General features: G+C 40.1%; 3 protein-coding genes across 9 annotated transcripts; 2 read left to right on the plus strand and 1 right to left on the minus strand.

Moving 5' to 3' along the window:
- Positions 1–417: 417 nt before the first annotated feature.
- Positions 418–1099, plus strand: LOC130526525 (myosin light polypeptide 6-like). The gene has a single exon (XM_057034294.1). The coding sequence runs from the start codon at positions 439–441 to the stop codon at positions 1030–1032; it is 594 nt and encodes a 197-aa protein (XP_056890274.1). The 5' UTR covers positions 418–438; the 3' UTR covers positions 1033–1099.
- A 735-nt stretch (positions 1100–1834) lies between these two features.
- LOC130526504 (transcription termination factor 1-like) lies at positions 1835–10444 on the plus strand. 5 transcript variants are annotated; one of them, XM_057034252.1, is made up of 10 exons: positions 1835–2014; positions 3594–4261; positions 4330–4515; positions 5199–5277; positions 5825–5949; positions 6039–6234; positions 9030–9122; positions 9350–9415; positions 9954–10039; positions 10107–10444. In XM_057034252.1, exons 2-10 carry the CDS (start codon positions 3610–3612, stop codon positions 10286–10288), a joined length of 1665 nt encoding a protein of 554 aa, XP_056890232.1. In that variant the 5' UTR covers positions 1835–2014; positions 3594–3609; the 3' UTR covers positions 10289–10444. The 5 variants fall into 5 exon arrangements, with proteins under 5 accessions (XP_056890232.1, XP_056890235.1, XP_056890234.1 ...); XM_057034255.1 differs by having other exon boundaries at positions 9983–10039; XM_057034254.1 differs by lacking the exon at positions 9030–9122.
- Positions 9408–12994, minus strand: endog (endonuclease G). Of its 3 annotated transcripts, none has more exons than XM_057034282.1 (6): positions 12650–12994; positions 11517–11710; positions 11290–11431; positions 11108–11217; positions 10965–11046; positions 9408–10894 (listed from the first exon to the last, which is right to left on the minus strand). In XM_057034282.1, the coding sequence occupies exons 1-6, from the start codon at positions 12716–12718 to the stop codon at positions 10694–10696; spliced, it is 798 nt and encodes a 265-aa protein (XP_056890262.1). In that variant the 5' UTR covers positions 12719–12994; the 3' UTR covers positions 9408–10693. The 3 variants fall into 3 exon arrangements, with proteins under 3 accessions (XP_056890262.1, XP_056890263.1, XP_056890261.1); XM_057034283.1 differs by lacking the exon at positions 12650–12994 and adding an exon at positions 12320–12630; XM_057034281.1 differs by lacking the exon at positions 12650–12994 and adding an exon at positions 12215–12627.
- Between the last annotated feature and the right edge of the window lie 461 nt (positions 12995–13455).

Raw genomic sequence — 13455 nt, forward strand, 5'->3', positions numbered from 1 at the left:
GCTTAATAATAAAATATTTAAATTCCATAAAACATCAAAGCTGAAAGCAGTAACAAAGGTCCAGCAGGACAGACATGCTGCAAACATTTTACTGTTTTTTTTTTTTACTCTTCTCACACATTAGTTATTTCTAGTTTTGTGGTATTGGTACAGCGGTAATAATCAGAGTACTTAAAGAAAAAGGCCTTAAACTAGCATTCCTGTTAAACTGTGAATTGGATTTAACCTGACCAATCTGTGGGTTAGCTTCTATGTACTTGTCTGACACTCAGGTATTTGGGTTCTCCCCGATTACTAAATCTTATCTTGAGTGTTTCTAATCCAGTTTTCTTCCATCTTTGGTCATCCTCTCTCTCATCTCTGTTTCCCTTTCTGGCCCCTCCCAAATCAGGTATATAAGAGTTGTGCATGTCCAACTACATCCATCTTCACTTTAAAATGGCTCCTAAGAAAGTTGAAGCAAAAAAGATGGAAGTGAAGAAGACAGAGGTAAAGAAAGAGGACTCTGCTCCTCCTCCTAAATCTTTAGAAACAGATGCAAAGCCTCCTGAGATAAACCTGAAGGACATTGTGGTGGACTTCACTGCAGATCAGATCGAAGAATTCAGGGATGCTTTTACGTTGTTTGATGAGACACCAACGGGTGAGCTGAAAATCACGTTTGCTCAGTGTGGTGATGTGATGCGAGCGCTCGGACATAACCCTACCAATGAGGAGGTCTTGAAGCTGTTGGGCAGGCCAAAAGTGGAGGAGCTCCACATCAAGCTGTTAGACTTCGACACCTTCTTACCCATGCTACAACACGTAGCCCGATCCAAAGAGCAGGGAAGCTTTGAGGACTTTGTGGAGGGTCTGAGGGTCTTTGATAAGGAAGGCAATGGAACCGTGATGGGGGCAGAGCTCCGCCATGTCCTCTCTACTCTGGGAGAGAAAATGACGGAGGATGAGGTGGATCGGTTGATGGTGGGTCAGGAAGATTCCAATGGACACATCAATTACACTGAGTTTGTCAAACACATTCTGGCTGGTTAGAACCTATGAATGTGTTCTGGTTCTGAAAGACATTTGTGTTGAATAAAAGAACATCTGTTCATCTTGCTATGACACTCCTTTTCTTTAAATACATTGACACTTTTAACAATTGGTCTAGTTTCATGTTCACCCTCAGTTATATGATGGTACAAATGACATATTTACAAACGGTATCAGCTATACACGACTACAGGGAGCCGCTACTGTTTTAGAGGAGAGTTTTGACTGCAAAAATAGCCCCTGGAAGCTGTGCAAAACTGCCATGACACACACACGTGCGTATTTGCACACACACACACACACACACACACACACACACACACCACACACACACACACACACACAATCCCTTTTGCTCTTTTTGAGACACACATTTTCTTACCCCAGCAGCTAACATTGATTTGGTATCATATCATACATAAAACGGAAATATTTAATTACCAATCGATCCATGGACCGGTACCGGCCCACGGCCCGGTGGTTGGGGGACCACTGGACTATAGTACTGAAAAAGTGTTTTGCATATATGCCCTTTCATGATATTTTTAGGAAATTTTGATACTGGGTCAAGTAACTAATAATAATAATAATAATAATAATAATAATAATAATAATAATCAGATTTAACACATAATATTACATTTCCGATAAAAATGAATATATATTATCGACCGGATTTACTTTTTCTTTAACGGAGAAGGGTTGAATGAGGATAGTAGCGACCCGTATCCACACTCCACACAAGTGGATGGCGGTAATGCACACCATTTCTTTATGTACTATCAAAAGAAAAAGAATTTCTCCTGCGCATGCGTTTGTCCAAACAGGAAGTTTACGTACACGTGCAGCTTACGGAAGTAGATCAAACTGATGAAACGATGAAATCGATTCGTTTTCTTGTTCGATTTGTGGTTCTGGATCCGTTCAGAATCGGACAAGCGTGACAGCTTCTGTCTTATCCGCTGATAGAACAAAGAAACAGGTAAGCAAAGACACAACGGCTACACAAATTATACATTTGAGATCGTCCCGTCGAATTACTGAGCAGTAACTGGTGGAGGTGAAGGACCTCTTGGGTTCCGTCGTGTCGGGTAACATGCCTTAACATGCATATTAACAGTGTCTAACATTAATTATGTGTCTAACCCTAATAACGAGTCTAATCCTAATAAATGTGTCTAACCACAATAAACTCTAACACTCTAAACCTAATTAGTCTAGAAGGGTACAGTCGTCAAAGCCTGCGTGTAAAAGTGCACCAACGCACACAGCTAGTGACAACCGCAAGTGTTTCCGTTGTCATGAATCAGGTAATTTAATTTCAGCTGTGGAAAACACCCTCTCAGATGGCACAGATACACTGGGTACAAGTATGCCCTTGCTATTTTTGCCATTTGGGGATATTTGTTTTTGTCAGTTTTCCACCAGTCCATGGGATCGATGTGGAGGGGTGGACATACAGTATGTCTATTGTTTCCACATTGTAGCATCACTTTGTGTTATTATTTTTTTGCCATCTGCTCAGTTTCTTGGGATTCAGCAGCTTTGAGTTGTTAACTTTTCCAGATATAAACCTCAAGCGTTTGTACCTCGGACCCAGGAAAGGTGCGGTCACTGCTGCTGACACCCTCAGGTGCAAGCTGCTGCTCTAGTGAAGCAGACATGGAGTGCTTGGTCTAGGGAATTTTGGAAGACTCTCCCTCAGTTTCTTTGAGGCGCTTTTATAGATAGGTTGCTGTAACCAGGTAAATATTGAGGTGGAGACTCTGGAGATTCTCCACACAACACAGTAGTAGCACATTTCTGCAAATGAAGTAAAGGTGTGAGCTGTTTATTACATTACCATTACACTCCAACTGTCATCTGTCAGCTTGAGGGGTTTGTGCATCTGATAGATTGATGAATGTTCTGTTTTACAAGACTGCACATATTGCCTATCTTTGTTCAAGTGGAACATATGAATAGAATTCCACCTTGTTTAGCAGCACTGCACTAATTTGTGTTCAACCAAGTCCTGAAGTGATGCTTGTGTTGTATTTGTGATGGAAATGTGAACCTAACCAACTGGCAGATACAACCACAAGGTTTATATGTTGAATCTTGAATCTATCATTGATGGGAAATTACAGCAAATGTACAAAGTAGAACTTTATAGAACAACATGTCGGAGAAGGAGTAGGATGAAGCATAGGCTTATTTATACCTATCCCTTGTCCACTACTGGAATAACAATCTGTCTCTCCAGCGTACATATTTGCATAACAAATTACAAAAAAGAAAATAAATGTAGTAAATAAACAAATGCAAGTCATAAATCATTGAGACCTCACATATGTAAAGATAACCCATAACTATATTCCTAAACTGAGACTTTCTTCATCAATATTGGTTGGGTAGCAATTGGGCAGTGTTTCTGGCTGGCCAGCGTAGATTTATTTCATTCATTTCAATTTTATATTTGTCCTGCTGGGAAATAATTTTAATGTCTCGAATGTGCAGTGAATAAAGCAACATGAAGATTGATTTACTGCATATTTTCTTGTGATGGTATTTGTTTGCAGTAACATCGACATCCTCATGATGACACCCCCTCCCGACTTTTCAGCTGCCTCCACTCAAAAAAAGAAGAAACGGAAAATGTCAGAAAGTCAAACAAGAAGTTTTCCGTATGTTTACATTGACACACCTGAACAAGAAGAGAAGAACAGGAAGATTTTTACTACACCTGCTGAAAAGAAAAGAATAACTAGAGAAGAGGAGACAGAGAAGGAGCAGCAGAGTGCTGGAGCCACTCGAGAGATTGGGAAGGCAATAAAAGGAAAACTGGACAAGAAAGCTGAAAACATTACAATGAAGAAAAAAAAAAAAAATAGAAGAGAGAGTGGGGATAAACATGATGTGCAGAAAATAAAAAAAAGAGGGGAGAAGAAACAGAGAGATAGCGATACATGTGAAGGGAAGAAAAAAAGAAAAATGGATAAAATTTATCTGAAACAACTGGAGGGCAAGTCAATGTCACAGGTAGGAGTGATGAAAGAGGATAAGAAAGACGACTGTTTGATAGACATGACGTCAGAGAATCATGAAGGACTGGAGACGGGTGACCACAGACATCTGCTGATTGATGAGCTTCAGGAGTTTATTCCAGATGTGAGGAAGAGATCAGCAGATAACATTAATAAATTGATCAGATATGACCTGCAACGCTTTAGGAACTTCAAACAACAAGGTATGAATGCTAAAGCTATTGGATCATTGATCTTGTATGGTACTGTTACACCTGTATGTGCTCCACAGGTGTGTCTCTGCGCTGGGGGCGGTGTTCTCAGGAGGAAAACCTGCGGATCAAGCAGAATGTCCTAGACTTCCTGTCTCTGACGGGCATCAGCTCAGCCAAGCAGCTGCTGTTTCCTCACAGGTTTAAAGAGCAGGAAGAGGAAATCAAACGGCTGAAAATACAACATCACTTCTTGACAAGGATTGGTATGAAAATACGCTTCATCCTACTTTAGTCTGGAGCATCATGGGGAAAAAACATTAATACAAAGACTATAGTGAGTGATTAAACTGTACATAAATGTATTTGCAGGAAAAACTATTTAAACATTTTAAGTTCTCTGCTGATGAAGACATAATTGTTTTGTTTTTTTTGGGTTCTTTTTTTTGTGGATAAGTAATAAGGATAAATAAAACACGGGTACGTTCTAAAGACTCCATCATACCTGTAGGATGAAGCATAAGCTTGAGAGTAAGATGAAGTATAAACTTATTTATACCTAACCCATCACTACTCAAATAACAATGTCTCATCAACATTCATATTTGCATTACATATAAAAAAGAAAATGAGTGTAGTAAATAAACAATTGCATAAGTCATAAATCATTGAACCTAAATCATAAATCTCTTTTGAACCTCTCATATAAAGACAACCCATAACTATATTTATAATGTGAGATTTTTTCATTAATATTGGTTGGGTAGCGATTGGGCAATGCTTCTGGCTGGCGAGCGTAAATTTATTTAATTCATTTCTCATTTCAATTTCATAATTGTCCTGCTGGGAAATCGCTTGAATGTCGCATTCTCTTCCATCTCATCCTTTCATGCTTATTATGAAATCAACATAGAAGAATAACTGTCTGCCTTTCTGTCTATCTGACCAGCTGAAGGAGTTCCTCGCACATGTCAGCAGGTTTACACCAGAGCAGTGAAGATGTTTGATAAGAGGAATCACAAGGGAAGGTCATGTGTTTTCTTCCAATTTCATGTAAAGAAGTTTCAGTTTACAGTCAATTCAATTAAAAGGCTATTAAATGTTATTTAAAAACATGTATTAAAAATAACCTCTTTAAAATTAGACTTAAAATGAAACTCCTGCCCTGCAATTCAGTAATTATAGACATATTCTCACATTTGTAACTGTTCAGGAAAAAAAATCCTCTTACACTCCATGTTTTAGTTAGTTACTGTATGTCTTTTCCTTTCTGTACTTGCCTTACTGTTGTGAGGATCTGAAAGATGCGTAAAGTAAAGCTTATCGACATGTTTAAGGCGAACACAACGTTTTTCACGAGCGAGCTGGAGTTTGTGTAGCTGTTTGTGTGTGCCTGCCTTTCGATTCCAGATTTTTTTTTTTTATTGTTGCCATTGCTCTTCAGTGAATTTAGAACATGCTGATGTTTCAGCAAAAATGAGTTTCATAAATGTTGGATGATAGAGGAAGCATGAGGACTACTCAACCTTCAGCCAGCCTAGTCCAATTTGTTCATGGTCATGTGGTCTCTTACAGGTTCTCAGAAGAAGAGTTGCATTCTCTGGTGAAATTACAGAACCTCTATGGTAACAACTGGAGAATCATCTCAAAGAAGATGGGCCGCAGCGTGTACTCTCTACAGAAACGTTTCTCCCACATCTGTAAGAACTTAGACATTCTGTAAATTCTGTTGCATCCTGTTAGAGTTGACATCAGTCATGCATGTTGAACTCTGGAATGTTTCACCCAGCTCTAAATCGTGGTTCTTGGAGTCCTGAAGAGACATCCAAGTTAATGCAGGCTCTGAAGGCTCACCTGGAGAGTCGGGTCCAGCAGAGTCCAGCTGGGTCTGTTCTAAGCAGAGACCAGCTATGCAACAACCTACCCTGGAATAAGATCAGCTTTCAGGTCGGAACCAGATCTTGGAGCCAATGTCGACTTAAGTGGTCAGTACACCTGCTGATTGATGAACCCACTTTGGTGGGGGGGGTTTTCAGACCAAGTGTGTTGTCACAAGCACGAAGTCCAATGCACAGTGAAATGCATTTTTTTGCACATACGTCAGACAATTCACTCCAGTTCGACATTATACATCGTCAATTACAGCCGGAATAGTCTTAAGGTGCTTTACAGAAACCTCAAGGTGCTTATGTGGGACCCTCCTCTTGATGGATGAATTGAGGGAAGGGAGGGGGCAGATAACAAGAGTGATTGGCAGCTTGATAGACTGGTGATAGGTGATGAGTTTCTCCAGCAAACCATTTCTCTTCTTGGCACTCTTCAGACCCCTACGCACCAATTGAGCATTATTTAAATGCCTACCTGAATATTGTTGCTGGACATTTTCATGCCTTGATGACCACAGTGGACCATCTTCTGATGCCTACTTGGAGCAGGATAATGCACCATATGACAAAGCTCACTGTGACAGAGTTCACTGTACTCTGGCCAAGTTCCACAGTCACCAGACCTCAATGCAATAGAGCACCTTTGGGATATGGTGCATCATAAAGTGCGTTTATGTGCACAGAAGGAAGCCGAATTCCTGGGGTAATTTGATTACATAAAATGCATGTGGATCCTGCAGTTTGACTAGAATCTGCTCAAAGTAGTCCGAAAATAGCCAGAACAACCAACCTCAGTTGTAAGTTCACTTACAAGAGCATTTGGACAGGGGGTTGACCAATGTGATCTCCAACATTTCACTTATATTTAGCAAAATTGGAAGTAGAAGCTTTGCAAACAACAGCTGGTTGTGACTTAGTATGGTCAATTATATTGTAAAGATGTGGAGATGTCACGATGCTGATGTATCTGACAGAACTCATGGACGGGCACAAAACCCTAAATGGGGATTTATTTTAAAAAGTTGCCGTGTGACTGGCTGTTTCCACCATGAGACTCTTGCAATAAATGTTGGTTGCGTGTACCACCCAGTGCTCATGGTGGCTCTTAGGTGCTCCAAAAGCAGAACATGTAAACAGTATTGACGCATCATGTTGATTGTACTTGGAGCAATTGTACATATTCATGTTCACTTAGGAAACATTATTCAGCAGCATGGAATAAATTGCTATTGCTATTCTGATGACAACTATATTTATCCATGAAACCAGAGGACACAGAGTTCAGTTAGTGAAGCTACAGACGTCTTAAAGACAGCCTTCAACCCGTAGATAAAAACCATCTCAAAATGCACCTTTTGTCATTAGAGAGACATTGCAAAGATTAGGAAATTATTGACATGGCATGATGAAAATTTAGATCCGCATTTGTTACTTCCAGGCTGGACTATTGTAATTGTTTATTATCGAGAGGTCCAGATAATTCTTTGAGAAGCCTCCAGCTGATTCAAAATGCTGCAGCTAGAGTTCTGACAGGTACTGACAAAAGAGATCACATAACTCCTGCCTTGGCATCTCTTCATTGCCTGCCCATTAAATCTTGAATAGGTTTTAACATTTTTCTTGTGACCTACAAGATCATCAAAGGTATAGCTCCATCCTACCTGGAGGAGTTAGGAGTTAAATGCCCCCCCTCCAATTCTACATTTAAAGATTCTGGCGGGCCAAGCATTTAGCTACCAGGCTTCCCCTGCTGTGGAACCAGCTTCCTATTCAGGTACGGGAGGTCGTCTCCATCTCTACTTTAATATTAGACTTAAAACCTTCCTTTTTGAAAAAGCTTATCATCAGTAATTCTGTAGTTACAGTCATTATTCTAGACTTCGGACTAATTTATCACATCTGCCATAGAATGAGGCTGCCCGGCTACAGAAACATGATCACCTGACAGGTTTCTGTCACACTGTTCCCTCGGTCAGGGTTTCTCTAAAGCACCTAGAGACAATATTTGATTGTAACAATAAATAAAGATGAATTCAGAATGAATTCCTATGCAGATTACACTCAGCTGTGCCTGTCATTTCCACCACCTCCAACTTAACCTTGGAAAAACTGAAATCCTGGTTTTCTCACCCTAGAAATCCATTCATTACAACATTGATATCAACATTGGTACTCTGTTTCTTGGTCCTACCAAGGCTGTTGAAATCTTGGAGTCATAATTGATGAGCAGCTGACTTTTTCTGATCATGTAGCTTTAGTCTCCCAGTCGTGCCCCTTTGCCTTATTCATCATCAGAAAAAGCCAACATGCCACCCAGCTGCTGATACAAGTCATGGTGATCTGTACATTGACTACATGGACCCTCTTCTGCTGCGTTCCTCACATGAACATCTGGCAAAGCCATCTGTACAGGGATGGCAATCCAGACTATTCTTTTACCTTGTTCCCCTCATCTTTGAAAAGGTCTTGAAAACACAGCTCTTCTGAGAGCTCCTGCTCTCCTTTCAGCACTTATCATTCTCATATCTCATCTTTCCATCTATCCTGTTTATATCCCTCCTCGTTCCTTCTCCTTAGCTCTGCACTGATAATTGCTAGTTGTACCAGGTGTTTTTCCACATTGATCTCAATTACAATACATGCCGGCTTGATTGTGTCTCAGTGTAAGTCACTTGGGAAGGAAGTGTCTGCTAAATGACTGAAATGTAAATGTAGAATAACAACAAATTCAAGGATGATATAATTTAATAAAAATGTGACTTTCAAGGGTATTTTATTTAATTTTTTCAGAAAAAATTTGAACAACCAGTTGCATTGACACACAGGAAGCCGAAAGTTAGTCGTTTAGGGTGTTTCTGCTGTTTGGAGGTTTCCAGGATTCTATGTTTTTCCAGGTTTGACTTGTTGAAGACCAAGTTATCTTCACGTGGCAGCAGATTCAGCTCAACAGCTGACAGACTAAAATTCAAAATTCATCTCATCAACACGTAAGCTCACGACACTCATATACCCTTATTAATACAATTGAAATCCAATTTCAAAGTTCATGTTCTAACTGACAGAGTAAAATAATGAACATAGATTTGGGGAGTTATGATTTTGGGTTTCTCTTGACCTGAACTGTTGGTATTTTTATTTTCTGCAGTGAAGAACACATGAAGTTTTATCATTACCTGTCTGAATGAACAGGACCTGCACCATACCTGTGTTTCAGGATGTATAACATGAATGTGGAAGATTTAGCAGACATCAGCTGGGAAGACATCACTGAATTTATTGGGTAAGGATATTTATTGTCATATGCACAAAAATGACAACAGCTATCACTGGCAATACAGGTCTCAAGCTCCAACCCGAATATAGCAAAACCATAACAATTTAAGATGTATTACCATATTTTCATGACCATAAGGCGCACTGTAATAAAAGGCGCAGTCTCAGTTATGAGTGCGATATCTGTATTTAATACATACATAAGGCGCACAGTATTATTAGGCACATGCTAAAACATAGAGTAGAAAATGACAACGGCAGTAAAACGGTGAGTTTCGACATTTTTTGAACAAAATGTTAATTCTTCCACCACAAAACCATCAAAGTGTTCATCTTCTGTATCTGAATTAAACAGCTGCGCTATTTCAGTGTCCAACATCCCGAATTCCTCTTCTTCATCATCTGAATCAGACTCACCGACCGGTTCCGCTTCAGCGTTGATGCCGGCTTTTGTGAAAGCTCTTTTGCATTTTTGTTGTCGCCTTATTTCACTCTTGTCCTGAACTGCACATAGAATAGACTAGTAACTGGTTTTGTTTTTGCAGTAACACCACTTCCGTCTGTGTTCAAAAAGTGTTCCACAGACTGAAAGTTTCCAAAGTTCCCAACTGGACTAGGTTATCCTATGGAGGTCTGTACTGCAGCAAAATACAGGCTCTGTATATCAGGTTGCTGTTAACATTAACCTCTTTTATCAGAGATCATTGACTTCCTGCAGCTACAAATCATCCCTTGCCTGAAGGACAAACTGAGGATGTTGAGCTCCGAGGAGGTGCAGCAGGAGACACAGCAGGAGTTGCACCAGGGAAGCATGTACCTATTTTCAAACATTTTCTCAGAAAATGAGGAAGACTTCACTGAATTGGACAACAGCAAATAGGACAGATGTGGACACCAAGGCACACCACTGTTTCAGTAATTGGCTGTCAGCACTTTGTTGACTCACCTGTTGAAGAAGCTGGAGCATATAGCCTTGCTTCTGTACTTCAATGACTTTGTTTATTAATAATTATTAAATTGTAAAGTTTTCAATGAAGTAAGATTTAAATGACTTCTTACTATAATCCTTTGTGCTAAATGAGGTGTGAACACACAGAGGGGTACATCTGGAAAATAGTTCTAGAAACTGAAATGCTTTCTATGGGGCTCCTATACAAAAAACAGATTTGAAAAAAATCTTAAAATGGAAACCTTTTAACATGAAGTTTAGAGTTTTTTGGTAGATACTCAGCAGAGGGGGATTGTGGGTATTGCAGCCTCAGCTATGCACTCTGGGAATTATAGTTCATCTGTTGGCTGTGATTTTCTGACGGCTGCTTGCCCTTTTCATGATATTATGGACAAACAGGAGTCCTGATGCTCGCTCAACCATTTCAATAGGAACTAAGAAATGCTCCAGGGGAACCTTTTCTTCAACTTGATCATTTGGTAAAACATAGGATTGAAGTTCAACCCCACTGCCATCAGCCTTCTCCAGGATCAGTACCTGAGGAGGCAAACTTTGGGTTAGTGCCTCATGAAACAGTCAACCAAATGACCCAAAAAGGAGGACTCACCTTGAAGAAGTGTGTTGGCACAGCAATTTGGTTTTTCCCTATGACCTGATACTGAACATAGAGTTTCCCATCAGCTTGTTGCCTAAGAAATATACATGTTGTGAGTTGTAGCTTCACACAGCTGATAAAAACTCTGAGGTTACCTGGGCAAATACAGGGGTCCTGTGCACACGTAGACATTCATGTAATGTTTGGTAAGAGAGCGACAATGTTTTTCCAGATTGTTCCAGGTATTCTTGTTGAGGTGAGGATTCTAGTAGGAACAGAACATCAGCCCTGGTTGTCCTTTTCAGCTATTACAGATGTTGCTGCTACATGTTTTTACCTGTGGGGCCACATTGCTCAAATAGAATGTGTCTTCCATGGCTTTTTGACTCCATTTATGATTGGCTGCAGCAGCCAGGTGTCCTCTGTCAAATCCGCTCCCTTTGTAGTCTGCACTGGTTGCTCTGTGAAAAATGTGCACACTGTGTGTGTGTGTGTGGGGGGGGGGGGTGTAGACACAGATAAGTACACAAATTTACAGACTTGCTATATCACCTTTCAGCTCACCTCTCATCCTCTTTAAAATCACAGAACTTCCTGTTCGATGGGCCATGCAGGGAGGAATGATTCAGTTTCTCAATAACCCAGGATGCAGTCCGTGTACGTGGGTCATAGGACGTGACGTAAGATTCTCTGGTCTTGATGTTAGCCAGTGAAGGAAAACCATATTTCATGACCACAGCTGAGCTTCCATGAGTCACCTGAACAGTCCAGAAACCAGTACAATAAATGTACTCTGCTGGTGTGTTTTCTACTTAAATGTTGATACTTTAATGTTGATTATTTACTTATTTATAGACTAATGTAGATGGGTTAAGTTATGTGGGCCCATTATGAACAATCATAAATGTACATTATGAAGGCAGATCAATAATCAGTCCAGCCAGTAAATTTTCTGCTTAGTCTGTCAAAATGGTCCGCAAGAATTCAGGGGAAAGCGACTATTTCTACAAATAAGTTGATTTGACCTTTATGTCATATAAAACAGTGCCAAAATAATTAATTGTGGGTTACAAAGCAGTTCAGTTTTCCAATGTATATTACAGGTATTCCTGGACAGAATTTGCCCGGAACCGTCCTTAATTCGTCCAAATCTAAACTTAGAAAGATCAAAGCCTAGAAAAGGGAATTTCTTCCATCGATGACCTTTCCCTCAATGTGTAACCCTTTCTTCTATTGAGGTACCAATATGCACGCGTACTGACTGTCAGCTCCGACGCCTGGACCACCGGGACCACTGGGAGCCGGTTCAGCAGATTGGCCTCTTGCTCTTCGTCTTGAACGCCATTAATGCTCAGCAGGCGGCTCACTGAAATTCCGAGTCCCGCTCCAAACAATAAGGTCGCTCCGGTCCGACAGAAGGGCTTCATTTTGCCAGTAAATCAGTGTCGCGGTCAAATGACGTAAATTCCTGTCGCATTAAAATGTATCCTTACACATATATAATTAACTATCGCTATTCTATCTCTTTTCATTTGTATAGCTCATACTATTAAAATATACATTATGTGTTAAACAGTTTTCCATATGATTTAAATGAATTTACGAGTTTCAAGTCGGAAATTTCAACTAGTCCTCCCCCTCGAAATCGGATTTCCTACTCGGAAAGTCGAAGAATCCTCAACAACCGGAGCACTCACCCTTCGGTTCCTTTTGTAAACACCAAGAGAAAAAGTAGGGTACGTTTTGTGTTTCCTCCTCGTCCACATAGTTTAAAAGTTGCAGAAGGACCACATGTCGGCGCGAGAATCGCTTTCGCGGAGATCACCATCTTCTTTTCCGACTTTGTAACTGGAACGCTGGTAACTCGTCCGTGACGTTATTCCCAGCTCCGACTTCCGAAATAAATACTGTATATCGGCCTGTCAGAGTTCAGTGCTGGAGGAACAGTCGATCAGCATCAATTTCCCCCTTGACTGCTGAATAGAAAGCTACAAATCTGAAGCAAACTTAAGACAAAGTCCTTTTGCCTTTATCCTCGACATTGCATTTCCACATTTCCTCAACCTTTTGTCTTTATTCTTGAAGTGCAAGGTAAAGTCAAAATCTTCTTCCTCTCTCTTTTCCCATCATGAGTGACCCTAGGACTCTTCTATACTGTACATATGTATGTCACAAATAGAAAATGTTTTCAGCAAGTACAACTTAAGCAATGAGACCAAAGGCTGGAATATAATCAAGGCTTTATTTAACAAAACTGTACAAAATTTATATACAGCATACTGTTATATACAGATACTTTTCAATAATGTTTTTGGATTTGAATGCCATGACCACGGGCACCACCAAGTAGCAATTTCTAAAGTCAATCAAAATTAAACTGAATCATGTAGGCTAGTAAGTGCTGAGGAACTAATTTTCACCTTTCGAATGACAAACAAGCTACACGGATGTTAAGATAATCTCTGAGAATCCATTAGTTTATTTTGAGTTGAAATATGACTAT

Source organism: Takifugu flavidus, chromosome 5 (genome assembly GCF_003711565.1).
Source record: "Takifugu flavidus isolate HTHZ2018 chromosome 5, ASM371156v2, whole genome shotgun sequence".
Taxonomy (NCBI): Eukaryota; Metazoa; Chordata; class Actinopteri; order Tetraodontiformes; family Tetraodontidae; genus Takifugu; species Takifugu flavidus.